Here is a 16,789-nt window from a genome sequence, read left to right on the forward strand (position 1 = left end):
GCATTTTGAGTCTAAAAAGCTCTTCTTCAGAGGCAAATGTTGGGTGAATAATTAGGCATTCTGAGCCTTAAAAACCCTTCTTTTGAGGCAAATGTTATTGTGTGAATATCTTTCTCGGAGACTGTAACACCTAAAGGAATATCTTTATTATATCATTTATTATTAGATACAATCTCTGAGAAAGATATTCACACAACATTTGCCCTCAGAAGAAGAGCTTTTGAGGCTCAAAACACATAAGAGTTTTCAATGATAGAATAAATAATTGATAATCACCTTTATACAAGCACCTTGAAGCATCTTTGGAGTTTTTCCCTCCTCTTTTATCCCTCCAGAAAGACATGCCCACAAAACTGAAGACATGAACTACAGAAGTCCAGTAAAAGATACTGCCAATTTCTTTCAAAGAGAACAGGCAATGTAATAGCCTAAATTAAAACAGTGAGCATTTTCTTCAGAAGAGATAATTGGTGCATTCATTTTGGTCTCTCTTTCTTGAGCTAGGCATGTTAATATGTGGGATTCTTCTTATAGCAATGCTGTCAAGATTATTTCCACACCTTCTCTTTTTCATGATGGAATAGTGTTGATTTCGTTGATTGCTAAATGCACACATCTTGAGTGGCAGGTAAGAACTCCCTGCATACAAATGAGGCGAATGTAGGGTTGGTGATGGGTTTCTGCCATCTGTGCTATTTGCTGACGTTTCTGGCTCTTCATTTGAGTCTTCCTGGTCTGCTTCAGAAGCAGACTGACCTACATTAGCGTAGCGGACACTAGAATCTTCCATCTGAAGTGCAAAGTTAAAACGAATTAGTTGTGTTTGAAAAGATACAGAAGGATAATTATATAAAGCTTCTTCCAATTTGCAGGACTGGCATGAAGCATTTTCAGGACAAAACCTGGCAGAGAAACCCTAATAAAGGGTACAATCCAGGATGAAGTGGAACACAGGAACCTGCATTATACAGAGTCAGACCACTGGTCCATCTAGTTCAGTACTGTCTACACTGATTGGCAGAGGTTCCAAGGTTTCAGGCAGGAGTTTTTCTCAGTCCTTCTGCATGAGCTTCTCTAGCCAGCAGGCTTTACCACGGATTTTCTGCAACACTTCACTGAGAGTTCGAAGTTGCCAAAAAACCCCACAAAAAGTGGATTTTTTTTTACTCTGGATATAAATCGGGCTGCACTCTAACGTGCAATGAAAAACCTGAATTGTGTGTGAAGTGCTCCCTGTTAGCTTGCAGGGACTTTGAGGTAAATTTGGCCAATATGTGAACATACACCTCCATTCCAGGGGAGATATGAGCTAAAAGCCGGGTGTGGAAAAGTTGCCCACAAAGCAGATGCTCTTTCACTGAACTATGGCCCCATCTCCAAGGGGAGTGTTTGAGCTTGTACTTGCAGATGCACTGCGCAAAAAACAAAAAACAAAAAACCCAAACCTGGCTTCTTGTGTCTTTTTAAATATTTTTTAAAACAAAAAATAGAAAAACTTTTTCATTCCCAAAAAATCATTAAGGAGATGCTCAGACAGAAAGGCACTATAAGGATCAGCTGCAAACCACAAAGCAAATGTAGTGAGTCCATAGAAAACAGAAGCAAGATAAGAGGCAATAATAAGTCTAACATTTTGCAAACAGAATTCATTGGGAATTCATAGTATTATCACTGAGATCCAACGTTCAATTTCGTATCAGACCAAGATAAATGGAAGACATGCTGCTCTTTAAGCATGGATGGTCTTATATGATATTTATGCCTGTGGTGGAGAAGCTTGGCCAACAGCAACAGATGGGTATTTCCAGATTTGAGGGTGGGGGTATATTGCAAGAATTGCTCTCAAGAGTTATTCTTTGGCATGCTCACCACGCACTTCTTGCACTAGCTGATCCCACTATTTTCTGTCTGCACCAAGCAAGAAATTGTTACCCTTTCCCTATCACTCCACCTATCTCCCCAATTTCATTTCCCCTAAAGTGCTCTGTGTGTGCATGCAGAGAAAACAACAAATTTTACTTTTTCGTTTAAATTTTGTTGTTGCAGGACAGCACTTTTGTTATTGCGTAATAATGCAATCGGAGGGTGGAGAGTCAGTCTTGTAGTAACAAGCACAAATGGTCCACTTTGCAAAGCAGGGTTCACTTGGGTTTGCATTTGAATGGGTGACTACATGTGAGTGCTGCCTGTCTGCTGTAAGACATTCCCCTTAGGGGATGGGGCCATAGTTCAGTGGTAGAGCATCTACGTGCATGCACAAGGTCCCAGGTGCGAACCCTGACATCTCCAGGTAGGGCTGGGAAAGATCTTGCCTAAAATCTTGAAGATTTTCACAGTGAGTCAGTGTAGACCAGTGTTTCTCAACCACCGGTCCCTGGACCGCTGCCGGTCCCCGAAGGGTTGAGTGCCTGTCCCTGACTGGGAGTCAACCCACCCCCAACTGAAATCAAGGCACTCACTTCCTCAATTTTGCACATGGCATGGAAGAGGAAGAGTATCACGGAGGCATGGGACCCTTCTTGTGCCTTGCCTCCACGTGCTGCTGAGATCTTCCTACAGCTATCTTATTCCCTATCTTTACAGCTTCAAACTATGCGATGCGGGGGCATGGAGGAAAAAGTATGGCAGTGGGCGCCACTTGAAGGGCTGCTGGTTCTTGCATGCTCATTGTTTGCAGCCAAAGGTTGGTTGATTGAAACCCAGCTGCCTGTTGTGGTCGAGGCGCCTTGAGAGGGAACACTGTTTCCCTCTTGCATCAGTGGGGCTTGCTTGTATGTTGTTTTCATTGGCCCCATGTAGCTTTTGAATTTTTCTAATGGCCCAACATCCCCTCTCCATTGAGTAATCACAAGCACCTCCACTCCAGACATACTGGAGACAAATTTGTTCACCCAGGTTTTAGATTCAGGGGTTCTCAACCTTGGGTACCCAGACGTTGGTGGACTTCTACTCCCATAATCCCCAGCCATAATAGCCAAATGCCATTGTTGTTGGGGGTTATGGGAGTTTAACTGAGGGACCCAAGGTTAAGAACCCCTAATATTCAATGTTTGCAAAAGATTCCAAATTTTATTATTTTAATGCTTATATTATTTTCATTCTAAACTGCCCAGAGATGCAAGTTTTGGGCAGTATAGAAGTCTGATAGATAGACAGACAGACAGACAGACAGACTTGAAACCCCTTTACTAACTCCTGGTCGGGAAACTGCGCATGAAGAATGTAGCGGTCCTTGAAACGCTGCACGAAGAATTTCGCGGTCCTTGACTCCAAAAAGTTTGAGAAACACTGGTGTAGACCAGTGTTTCTCAACTGCCGGTCCGCGGACCAGTGACGGTCCGCGACGAGTTGAGTGCCGGTCCGTGCCTCCTCCTGCCACTGGCAGCTTTCCCTCCCCGCCCCCCGGCAGCGCTTTCTCTCCCTGCTGGATTCCCTCCCTCCCCGACATTTTTGCCCGCCCGCCTGCCTCTCCCAGGGTCCGCCACTTCCATGTGGCCGAGTAGATGTCTCTGTGTGGGGTGTGTGTGTGCACAAGCCTTCTACCCACCCCCGGCGGCACTTTTCTTTCCCTCCCTATCCCCCAGCAGCACTTTCTTTCCCTGCTGGGCTCCCTCCCTCTGCGCCATTTTTGCCCGCCCGCCTCCTCTGCCAGGGCTGCCGTGCAGCTGACTAAATGTCTGTGTGTGGGGGTGGTGTGAGCCTTCTATCCACCCACCTACCCCCAGCGGCGGCGGATACAAGAGCGACGGCATGGCTGCAAGGCACGCCTGCGCCGTTAAGTCTATTAACTGCGCAGGTGCACCTCGCCGTTGGAAAGTGACGCTGGGCCAGGCAGAAGGCCACGCCGTCACTCTTGTATCCGCCGCCGCCGGGGGTGGGTGAATAGAAGGCTCACCCCACCCCCACCCCCACACAAAGACATTTAGTCAGCTGAACGGCAGCCCTGGCAGAGGAGGTGGGTGGGCAAAAATGTCGGGGAGGGAGAGAGCCCAGCAGGGAAAGAAAGCGCTGTCGGGGGATGGGGAGGGCAAGCTGCCGGAGGACAGGGACCTCCGGAACAACGGAGAATGGACTGGGACAGAAGGGAGGGGGGAAAGCGGTGGGGAACGGACTGCTAGGGTGTTGCATGCTCAGGAACAAAACCTCAACAGAAAAGTCGCCACGGAGCAAAGGAAGTACCAGGTCACAAGCTAGCTTGGAAGCAATACTCTTTAACCTGGAGCTCTGCCCCTTAAGTTTTACCCTGAAGAGTTCTTACCCCTGAAGAGTAAGTGGTAGTTAACAATTTGGGAGGGAGGGGAGGGGAATTTCTGAATGCTCAGAGGCAGTCTCGTATGTATTACTACTTCACATGAGCTAACTCTGGCAATAAAAACAGATTTTGGAGTGAAGTCCTAGCTCAAAAAAAGACCTGGGCAGGAAGGGAACTCTCAGTTCTTAATTTGAGCCAGAGTGCAATCCTGGAATATGGGCACCTCTGACCATGTGCAGAGTGCTCTTCCCTGAACACAGCTCTTCACACATCTGAAATGGATAACAGTTCCAGGTCCAAGGAACTGGCTTCAATGCAAATTTTAGTCTCAGAACACCTCCCCTCTAAAAACAAACAAAACAAAAAAACAACCCTAAAAAAAACCCCACTGCTAGAAAAACCTGTCAAAACTATTAGATTAGATTTCTATATCTTTTTTAAAAGGACCACTACAGTAATTGTTTACTGAAGTCATTCAGATTCCCGAGATTTGCGGTCCACAAGTGTAGTCAGTCCTGCCTTAGGGGCAGATTGCTCCTTGGAAGGAAAGTGTGGAGCAGTCTGCTCTGACAGCATGATTCCCCCTAGTCCTGGAGATCCACTATTTTCCTTGAAGATGTTCAGTACAGTGCTTCTCCAGCAATCCTGTTTAACTGCATTACAGGCCACACAAAGGGGCGGAAGGGGGGGTGGGAAGCGGCAGGGAGAGGAAGCATTTTATTTAAAGAACAATGCATTTTATTGTTATGTATTTTGTACAGATTTTATTGTATTTTTATTAGAATTTTTAATTCAATTTATTTTATTTTAATATCTTGGCCTGCTAGAACTTCAAAAGTTAAATTTTGATTAAATTCATTTTAATTAATTTCACTTTGATTTAATTAATTGATTGATATTAAGTGTTTCTTTAATAATCAGCAATGTAGCGGTCCTTGAAACTCCACAGGAAGAATTTAGCGGTCCTTGACTCCAAAAAGGTTGAGAAACACTGGTGTAGACAATACTGAGCTAGATGAACCAATGGTCTGACTTGGCATAAGGCAACTTCCTATGTTCCTAGATTTTTTTGGCACCTCTGGCTTACCAAACATCTGCCGCATTCTTCCCCGCACCACCATATATATTTTGTCAAAACTGCCATAGAGCTTAGATAGAAGGAAATTATGTATCCTAATTTGAAATCTCGCTGAATTGTTTTTCTTTCATCCTGCCTGAACACCCTCTGCTAATGACTTGGCTGAAATTTTATATGCATTTTCCTGGGAGTAAGTCCCACTGAAGTTAACAGGACTAATTTCTGAGTAAACATGCATCAACTGGGACCAAATTCAGTTTATTTTTTAATCTTAAATTGCTGCTCTTTTGTTCTTTCAATTACTAGGAAAGAGAACAAGTGCTGCAGTGTAAACAGCATGGGCTTTTTAAAAATTAAAAGCTCTACCCAAAAGGAGAGAGGAGGAGGATTAGGTGTTGCAAGCTAAGGAAGAAGGCATGAAGGCCTCTAGTTAGTGTATATCTATTTTTTAAGATTCTTCTTCAATGTACAACTGAAGGGAATTTAAATTAATCAAAAGAAAGAAATGTCTCAGTATTGGGTAACAGGAACATGAGGAGTCCTAAATTAATGGTCCTTTGATTTCTGAAGTAGACACCAAAGTATTTCTGTGCAGAAATGTATTTACATTAAAAAGAACAAACTAAACAAGCTTGTGAGAAAAAGCAATGGCCATGATCCACATCACAATGACACGTTAGACTGAAGTCAATGGGACTTCTGCATGCATAACCGAATAGTGGCCATTATGTTTTCATTAAGCTGTGTAGTAGGTTCTAATTGCACAGGTTGTGAACTGCAGGGAAAAGGCTCAAATTTGCTGAGAAGTTTTTCTTAAATAGAAGAACATAAATGATTATGAAACTCTATCACCTGGCTCAGGAAATTATGACACAATTTAGCAGAAAGCCAGACAGAGTGCAAGTTTGGCAATCTTACCTGATTCACAACCATGCGGTTTGCATACACTTCATCACTTCCGTTCAGCATAGCAGAAAGTCTTGCTGCAGCAAAGAAGGTGGAGGGATTTGAGAGTTTTTTAGAAGCCTCAAATGGGGATTGTTGTTCTGGAATAGAACATATATTGGAAAACAATTTATTTTCTATATAGTCATTCTTTTCTAAATCTTTAACTCCGTAAAATGGAACTGGCAAATCTAAGTGCATCAGAGCTTGGAATATGAGAACACTTTTCTTTGCACATACATATAGTTGTATAAATTAGTAAGGTTTTTTTTAAAGGGGGGGAACTATTAGTAAGAGGTTTTTAAAGGTGAAGAGTTATTCATTCATTCATTCAATCACTTGTACGCCACTCGCACCTTAAACCCTATTTTATTTTCACCTAACTAAACCAGTAGCTCTCAATTCCTTTTTGAATTGAATGGAGCCATTACTGAGGTTGTTAGTTTGGTAGGCAAAATGATTGCAGCTAGTTACCAAGGGAACCTGTTGGACCAGCAGTATGCAACAGGGAGAATAAAAAGAGCACCAAAACACAAATCCAGATGGGTTGATACTATCATGTCCCATTTAACAATCTGGAAGAACAAAGTTCAAAACGCATACTGGATACCTGTATATAGTCGTGTAATTGCTTTGGTAAAGTCCAAATATTAAAAACAAGTTTCTGATAACTCCTCAACAAATTGCCAGTCCAATAACGCATTTCAGTTTAACATGTTAGGACTAGTCTACACATGCAGTGAATGAGGTCACAGAAGTCCGAGATATTAGAATTCTGAGATATTCTGCAATTTGTACCACTTCAAACTGCAGGTGCTTCTCCTGGAATTTTCCTGGGGAAAGAGCACATCAGGGAGGAAAATTCTAGCCAGTCCACTACGAGGTATTGAGGTGATGTATTACCAAAAAAAGTGACATCCAGCACAAAACAGATTTTGCATTTTGTTTTGAGATTGAAACTAAACGCAAAATACTCGAAATGTTTCGTTGAAACGGCAGCCAAGCCAACTGTTTTGACAAAACAAATCTGAAATATTTCAAGCGCCATTTTGCAGGGCTGTTTTTCTGGGGAGAATTGATTTACAGATTGGGGTTGGTGGGTAGACCAGCCCTGAGTTCCAGATTTAGTGGTAAACCTGTCCTCCAAGGTGAGCTGACGTGCTAAGTCCGGGGCAAGAGGCCTGGTCTACCTGTAGATCCCAATCAGCCCTCCCTGGAAAAAGCAGCCCTCCAAAATGGCACTCGAAACACTCAAAATGTTTCTACACAAAATGGGGTCATTTTGTTTGGAACTCAAAACAGGCCCTTTATTTTAAGGGTGTTTAGAGCTCGAAACACTAAAAATGACTCATTTCAAGTTTAAAACATTTTGCATATCCCTAAGAATTTAGACACAGAGAGAAGAGGGAGATCAGAATTTAGCATGAACAACCTTCATAGTGTTATAACTGCTGCTCTCTGGGAATTCTACGTCTGCTGTAGGAGTGTCTATTTCCACTCTGTTTTGCTTGTATAGTTGTAAATAAAATAAACATGACAAAGATGCTGCAAGCCTCCTGTGCCCTCCTGCCCAAAAGAAATTAAACCCTGATACTTCTCACTGCTCAGGGAAGTCATATGGGCAAGCAATGCAGGCTTATATTCTGCACAGAGGAATGCCTTGGTGCTGCAAGGCACTCTAAGGAAAAAACCGGGGTCCACGGAATAGAAGAGGAAAAACAAAAACAAAAATAAAAACCCGTGGACAAGGAAAATAATGAATATAAGCTAGAAATAAATAATTGCTAAATGAATAAATAACCAGCTCTCAACACACATGAAAACGAGCAAGAGCATCTGTATCACACTTGTAGACATACATAAACATAATATCAGATGGAATTACAACATGCAATTGAAAAATACACAAACAGTATGTGCAGGTATCCAAACGAGGTCCAAGATGTCTTCAAATGTGAGAATATGAAGAGTACATACAAAACAGATAATAAGTTCTCAGATACCAGAAGAAGGAAACGATGGACTCAGGGAGATGTTGTGAATGCTTGTAGTTCAGTTAATGACTCCTTCATTCAAAAAGAGAAAGCAACATACTCTGAAGTGACTGATGACAACTGACGATGAAAGACAAATAACACCCGGAAAAGAACCAGACAACCACCCCGGGATAAGGAGCTGTTTCGCCCTTGAGGCTTTAAGATGCTTGGTTAAATTCATTTGTATAGTAATGCTTTTCTACTCTTTGACTTTTTAAATGGAAAATTGCCTCTGATGAAGCCTTTTGGCGAAACATCTGATATTATGTTTATGTATGTCTACAAGTGTGATACAGATGCTCTTGCTTGTTTTCATGTTTGTTGAGAGCTGGTTATTTATTCATTTAGCAATTATTTATTTCTAGCTTATATTCATTATTTTCCTTGTCCACGGGTTTTTGTTTTTGTTTTTCCTCTGCAAGGCACTCTAAAGCACACCTCTGTAGCTGCTGAGGCAGTTGCAATGCTACTCCCATCAGGAAAAATGGGAACAGCATGGCAACTGGAATGACACAACACACAGTAGGAATGAAGCCACCCGCCTCTGCAGCTGTGTTGATATGCTTTAGAGCAGGGATTCTCAACGTTGGGTCCTCAGATGTTTTTCGACTTCAACTCCCATAATCCCCAATCAAAGGCCACTGGGACTGGGGATTATGGGAGTTGAAGTCCCAAAACATCTGGGGACCTAACGTTGAGAATCCCTGCTTTAGAGCACCTCGGAGCAGCAGTGCAGGCACCTCTCTTTTACACTGACATTTCTCTGTGTGCAATGTGAACTATCAACTCATTCAGATATACCTATCATATTCTCATCAATACATGTCTCATGATTCAGACATTACTCTGAATTGTGTTGCAGGTCTTCCATTAAGAAGGCAGCAGAATAATGTAATACAGTATTTAACAGAATCCAAGACGAGTTTTCCCCTCAAGTTATTTAATTTTAGAAATTGGGGGGGGGGTGTCTTAATTTCAGAGTCCTCTTCTTCTTGGGTAAATACAGGTATAACCTGGATTTAAGCTGTATTTTTCAAGAGGGCCATCTTAAATTCAGAGTGGTCATCTATTCAGGTAAATACGGTAATGGTATAGCTCCAAAGAACCATTCACATTCTAGAGATGTGCAGAACGTTCTGACCATGGGCCATTTTGAGTGTTCCAAGCTCAGAACAGAACACCCCTTTAAAAGGGGGCGTGTTCCCAGCTCAGAACGGAATGACCCCTTCCAAGGCAGAATGTCCCAACCTGAATGCCACTTTGAAATCCAAAATGGTGTTTGTGCATGTGCAGAGGCCCATTCTGTGTGCCATTTTGGAATCCAAAATGGCACTCTTCTGGCCTCTGCACATACACAACAGCCATCTGGGTGGGCAGCACCACCACACAAATGGCCACCATGCCAGAGAGGCCAGAAGAGCACCATTTTGAATTCAAAAATGGTGCTCAGATTGGGTCAGGATGTTCTGATGAAACAGGGTTGTTCCATTGGAACAACTGGCTCGACAAGTTGTTCCGACATAATGTTTCACACATTTTGCTTTCTGTTCCGAACTCAGAAAGGAACACAAAATTCATGTTGTGCACATCCCTGTAGCATTCTGCTTGAGAAATGGGACAGTCTCATCTCCTTCCTGCTACAGTCCCCTGCACCCCCTGAAAATCCAATCCTGGGGGACAGAGGGGGGCCTCAGGAACTGTGAGGGATATAGAATGGAGTGTTACAGTCCCCAAAACAGTGCAAATGGAAGAGCCTTCTTACTCACATAAGCAGCCTTTTAGATCCAGTTCAATATTGGGACATTATTAAAGATATCACACAATTGCAGATATTCAGGATATGAATTGTAGGTGAACCAAATATATTGTGTTTTGGTTCAGTAAGCTTCTTTCCATTGCTAGGTAAATGAATCGGAGCAAATGAGATTAAACACTGGGAATTTGAGCATCTGTCTGCCAATTGCCTCTAAGGTATATGCCTTCCAAGAGAGCTTTATATCCTGATTCTGACTGGCCAGGTCCAGCATATAAGATTTCTGGCTTCCTGTTCCTCCTTGTCTGTGCAAGGGAATGTCTTTGGAGTACAATGGCAGCTTCCAAGGTCTGCTTTGTAACTCAGGCCAGGTTTTTGTGCCTCCTTGATCCTGCTGTTCCTGGCCTTTTGCATCACACACAAAACCTTCATGACTATGCCAGGTTGTGACAAAAGGATTTGAGAATGCAATCATTGTCTCAGCTGCTTATTTTGGCTCTAATATATTCCAGAATGGAGACTGGGGTGAATGTGGTTAAAATCCTTTTACAGATAAAGAAAAAGAGATAAATATACACAGCAGCAGCTACTGATCCCCCCCAATTCCCTACTTTCAGAATACTAAACAGATTCTCAGAGTCCATTCAGAGGGAGCCGAGACAAATAATATGCTAACTTCTACATCTAGTTCACTAATGAAAGCACTTTTACCTTGGAGAGGGAATTTACATCTGTTATTAACTAGGTGCTATTAGTGTTAAAAAGGATAAATCCATAACCAAGAAGGGGCATGTTGGGGAAAGTTACACTTTCCCCTTGTGGATCAGAACTTGAGGAAACGCATTTTCCTCTCAGGGTTGCCAATTCTCTTCAATCATAATGTGAGCAGCTGAACAGCTAATACTAAAAACAAAAGTTTTTAACTGGCTAAAGTTAAGCACTTTTTAGTCCACTGGCCAGCATGTTGCGCAGTGAAACGGCAACAGTTTTAAACCATCCACAACATTGCAAGCACTTTAAAAAAGCTGGCAGTCTTGTCCACTCTTGCACAAATACTGAAACTGGAGCAATCACACTTCCATGACACTATTTACACTATTTCCAATGGAAGAAGCACCGCAAACATGCAATTGATTCTAGGGATGTGCAAACTGGTTTGATGTCAAGCCAGTTCAACATTGAACCAGTTCGGTTCAACAGGTTGGGGTTGAGCCGAACCACCCCCGGTTTGGCTCAATCCCGGACCATCCACCCCCCTGACCATTCAGGGGTTTCATGAGCATTTTGGGGGAAGTAGGACTTACCCTCAGGGGGGGCTTCTCCGAGGCCACGAGGAGTCAGCGGAGGTTTCCCCTTCTCGGTGACCGTTTTGGAGGCCACTGTGCATGTGCAGTGGGCCTCTGTGTGGCCTGGGTCATGACCTGGCCACACAGGGGCCCACTGTGCATGTGTGGAGGCCTCCAAAATGGTGACCATGATGGGGGAAAGACCTGAAATGGGCCGAAGATCACCTGAACTTGGCACTTTTTGACATAAGGAAGGCTGGTGGGGGAGAGAGAACCTCTGCAGGACATGCCCCCCTCATTGCCTCGGAGGAGATAGATAGATAGATAGATAGATAGATAGATAGATAGATAGATAGATAGATAGATATAACATAAAACATTCGCGGAACCCAACCCCCAAATCTTAAAATCTAAAATTTAGAGGTATTTCTTACTCTGAGATTATGGCTTTGCAGTCAGACTGAATTGAAACATTAAGTAATGAATTGTTCTTTTGTAAATTTTATTTAGATCTAAGGCAAAGGTATGCTATGCATCCTAGAAAACTATCTATATCCTTTCAGATAAGGCAGCATCAGATATTTTAACAAACATTTTGCTGATAGCTATGAGGACAGGAACATAACTAGGAGAGCATGGGTTTATGTTGGCTCCTCTTCCTGGTGACCCTTTGCATGCACCAGCCACTTCCCTGTGTGTGATGTCACATGCAGGGTGTGTGGCCAGCACTCATTTGGCCCTCAAGTGGTCATTTCCCAGCTAGAAACAAAGCACTGAGTGAGGGAGGGGGGGAAAGAAAACACGCAGCAGACAATGAAGCCAGCTGGGAATGAGGCTGGCCAGAGTTCGGCTGGAGGAGTAAGCCAGGAGGCTCCCAGAGGAGAGCTGGTCTTGTGGTAGCAAGCGTAACTTGTCCCCTTAGCTAAGCAGGGTCTACCCTGGTTGTATATGAATGGGAGACTTGATGGGTGAACACTGTAAAATATTCCCCTTAGGGGATGGAGCTGCTCTGGGCTGAGAGAGATTCCTGCCTACAGCCTTGGAGAAGCGACTGCCAGTCTGTGAGAACAATACTGAGCTAGATAGACCAATGGTCTGACTCAGTATATGGCAACTTCCTATGTTCCTAAGTTCTCTGAACATGTCCACTTGTGTTCTTTGAACATCTCCACCCAATTATAAGACATGAGACAAAATTAAAAATGATCTACACAATCATTCTGGATCTCTTGGTGCATACCCAGTTCTGCTGCATTTTGTATGCCTAGTTGTGTAGATCTTTTAAAAAGTTTTTGCATTACTATACACCGTAGCTTTGTTCTGTTTTGTTTACTAACTGGTTTAATAAATTGTTTTCTAGGTAATGAATAAGGATTTTTTCCCCTCTTGCATGAACATTATTTTACTGGTAGAAACAGTTATAGATCTTAAGAACAAAATAGAATGCATGCAAATATGTAATTTAGTACACAGTAATATCTGGATTTCTTGCATTTAGAAAATATTAAAAAGGACTGCAACAGAATTCTAAAACTAAAATTATGTGAATCCTCACTTGTTGAGACATTGTCCCTGACATTTTCATAGGAACATAGGGAGCTGCCATATAGACCATTGGTTCATCAAACCATTGGTCCATCTAGCTAAGTATTATCTACACAGACTGGCAGCAGCTTTTCCAAGGTTGCAGGCAGGAATCTCTCTCAACCCTATCTTGGAGATGCCAGAGAGGGAACTTGGAATCTTCTGCATGGAAGCATACAGATGCTATTCCCAGAGCAGCTCCATCCCCTGAGGGGAACATCTTACAGTGCTCATGCATGTCATCTCCCATTCATATGCAACCATGGCGGACCCTGCTTAGCAAAGGGACAAGTCATGCTTGCTGCCACAACACCAGCTCTCCTCCCTTATGTCCTTTCCTATGTTGTTTTCACAATGACAAAACATTTTAAAAGTGCAGGAAAACAATCTGTCAAAAATCCATTTTAATTTTTTGTATTTATGGATGTTCCTCCCTCCAATGTAGTACCTGATAAAGCAATCTGTTTTATAATGTTAATGCATCACTTACAACAAGAATTATTTCAAAAATGTTATGTTGCTGATATAGAATGAATCTAGATAAAATCAGCATAAAACTAGGACACTGAATCAACATTATCAAGTTTCCCTTTACGCTGGCCATAACAGAGTTAATAAGTGATTATGTACCAGGTATTGCAATAAATCAAGATATGAGAAATGGTGAGATACTGGGAGTGAAGGCCTTGCATAGTTTTCCTTCTGGAATTGACTCCTGAAGTAATTATTAATTAAAAGCTATCAAAATACCAAACCCACAGCCCTCACTTCTTCCAGCTCACCACCAAAAAGTCCACAATCATATATGGTTTTGCGATAGCCAGAAATACACTTGGCTTTGAAATTCAAATATTGCCGTACTTTTAAACGTTAAAGGGCATTTCCGGTGCCTTACCCCTTCACAGGGTTTTTTTAAGGAACTGTTTGGCCAAATATCTGAATGTAATTGGTCTGTTTTATGCTACTGTGACTGCTTTTACTTCCTTTTTGGGGCAGAAAAGCAGCATATCTTTTAAAAAAAAATAGTGGTACCAACACTTTTTAAAAAACAAATAGGCAAGTCCATTTGCGAAGTCAGTCATGTCATAAACTTCAGATTTCACTTGACAGCCTGAAACGTGAGAAACTTCTAGTACTGGCTGTAATTCCGCACAGTGGAACTCCAGCATTAGGGACCCCGTGAGGCTGCTGCACAACATGAAAGGCAGCCTTGGTGGTGCTGCAGAAGCGGAAAGTTGTGCAGTGACCTAGAATAGCACCCGGGCGCCTCCACTGGAAACACACGTGCTGTTTTTGATCACAAAACATCCCACCTCTGCAACACCACCAGGGTTGCCTTTCACATATAAAAATATTCATAGTAGTAGTAGCAGAAGTCCCAGTGGGTCCCAAACACTGGCGTTCTGTTGAGGGAAATGCTGGCCACTCAGGTGTGTGGGGACAATGGAGTGGGACGGGCGACGAGAGTCTCTCAGCCACCAGGATCTGGGAAAGCCACCAAGGCACCTCCTCGCCCAGGGCACCCCACTGCTCCCACCCCTCCCGCACCCAGCCAGCGAGTTCACCAGCTGGGAGCGTGAGGTGCACCTCTCTCCTTCCCAGCCAGCATGTCATTGAAACGCTGGCTGGCTCAAGGCTTTTTCCCCTGCCTGGCTCTTAGCGAGGCAGAGAGGGGGAAACCAAGCCAGCCATCGTTTCAATGAAACATTGGCAGGGAAGGATCCCTAGTTGCCACTCCCCCTGCATCCACGTCGGGGGGGGGGATCAGTGAAGAAGGGAGCCACCCGTGGGACCTTGACCCACATGAGCTCCCTATGAACCTGTGGCCACTCATGGGTGTCTGCACTGCTGCAGGACTTTTTCCAGTGGAAGGCAAAGCTTGCCAGCTCCCATTGGCGGCCTCTATCCCATTGTGAACAGGTGTGTGTGTGTGTGACAGTGAGAACCTTAACCAGACGATTATGTTGGGAATTTTTACTAATGGACCAACATGAATATGGCTACCTGCACTTTGTGTGTGTTTTGGGGAGAATACCAATTTTAGTTGTCCAGGAAGGGGAACTAAGATGACCTTCCCTAAACTTAAGATAGGATTCCACTTATAGTTATGTGCCCTCCATTTGGCTTCTATTGACTCTTTACCTAATGTACCATCAACAAGTAACCCTCAGCTATATTAATATAAGAACTGCCTCGTGCTTTTCAAGGAACTGTTTCCAGCATGTGCTTCACTTCATGCTGGAAGAGATCCATAGATCCTTAGAACCAGTGTAATGTACTGTAGTGTTGGACTAGGACATGTGAGATCTAAGTCTCACCTAACAGGTGAGATCTAAGCCTCAACTAATCTAACTTGGCAAAGAGGCACCTTTTAACATGGTGATGCTCTTTTATTTAGCAGGGAGAGAGTAACTGGCCCTATCCACCCCCAGCACAGTACCTCCAGTGACTGTTGCTGGTGTCTATCTTATGTTTCTTTTTACTTTTTGAGCCCTTTGAGGACAGAGATCCATCTTATTTATTTATTATTTCTCTGTGTAAACCACCCTGAGCCATTTTTGGAAGGCGGGATAGAAAACAAACAAACAAACAAATAAATAAATAAATAAATAAAAAGTGCAAATCCTTGTTTAGTCATGAAACTCACTGGGTGGCTTGGGACCAGTCATTTATCTCTCAACCTAACCTACTTCACAGGGTTCTTGTGAGAATAAACATAACTAAGTACAATGCTTTGGGTTCCTTGTAGGAAGAGTGGGATATAAATGTAGTAGATTAATTAAATAAAATAATCCATAAAATGTTTATGTATCATCAAAGGAAGAACAGCCATGAGGCTTCCTTGCCCTTGGTGCAATTAAAAATAAGTTTAACTGTACACTCCTGGAATGCTTTACTTCAAATATTATATGCTTCTGATTGGTGGCCCATGTTAAGCGATAAATGCTCTTTTGATAGAGTTTTCATATACTATGAAAAGTGTAGTAGAAACAATGGTTTACTAGAAAACTCCAATACTGAGAGCCATCTAGAAGAAGCTAAATGTGCTGAAGTGACTGACTTGGGACCCCCATGAACATTAGAAAAACACTGATCCTCAAACTACCAAAACAATAAAAACAATCTTGAAACAGAAAGGGCTTCAGCTATCACATTTCTTTGAAAATAAAATTGCATAAAGCACTAATTCATGATAACTAACCACTCAAAGCATCTCAAGAAACCTACACTTTTCTCTTGCTTTCTTTTCAAAGCTGCAGCCATGAACAATTCCAGTGGCCTTTGGCAGCTAAGAATCCCCAGTACAGTTCTTCAACTTTCTAATGCAGCTCTAGTTCTTCTCTCCAGTAATAGTTCACCAACTCCCTAAGTGTACAAAATAACTCTTAAGACTAATTTTGTAAGAGGTAAAGTATTTCAAGCTCACAAGACATTACAATTAATTACACATTGACTGCATCAGTTATTTATTTCTGCTGGAACACTTAGCTTAAAAGGTGGCAAAGCAACAGCAAATATGCAGGCTATAAATCACATTCCTGGAGTTCCACAGATTCCTTCTAAGCATGACTCTGGCACAATGATGACTCACAGACTGTACTTTATCGAAATTCCAGTGACATCAATGGTGAGATCCGCATTTCAATCAAAATATCCTGGCTGACATCCAGATGAATAGGCATGCTGAATAATAATGCACACAGGCAACAGGGAGGGGCGATTTCCACCAAACTCCACTTTCTTCTGCAGCCCTCTGTGCCACCCAAAAATATCTCTCTGAGGGTCCCACAGCCCTCAGGGATATATTTTTGGGAGGCACAGAGGGCTGAAGAAGGAAGGCGGGATTGGCATGCT

At 42.8% G+C, this 16,789-nt stretch overlaps 1 protein-coding gene across 5 annotated transcripts in view; it reads right to left on the reverse strand.

Moving 5' to 3' along the window:
- The window catches only part of ARHGEF28 (Rho guanine nucleotide exchange factor 28), a 246,277-nt gene that overhangs the window by 86,083 nt on the left and 143,405 nt on the right, over positions 1–16,789 (reverse strand). For all 5 annotated transcript variants that reach the window (XM_053291271.1, XM_053291270.1, XM_053291268.1 and 2 more), the window contains 2 exons: positions 6,249–6,376; positions 561–790 (listed from right to left, as the gene is read on the reverse strand). In XM_053291271.1, coding sequence (XP_053147246.1) covers positions 561–790; positions 6,249–6,376 — 358 coding nt within the window. The remainder of the gene's footprint in view (positions 1–560; positions 791–6,248; positions 6,377–16,789) is intronic.

The sequence above is a fragment of the Hemicordylus capensis genome, chromosome 2, assembly GCF_027244095.1.
Source record: "Hemicordylus capensis ecotype Gifberg chromosome 2, rHemCap1.1.pri, whole genome shotgun sequence".
Lineage (NCBI taxonomy): Eukaryota > Metazoa > Chordata > Lepidosauria > Squamata > Cordylidae > Hemicordylus > Hemicordylus capensis.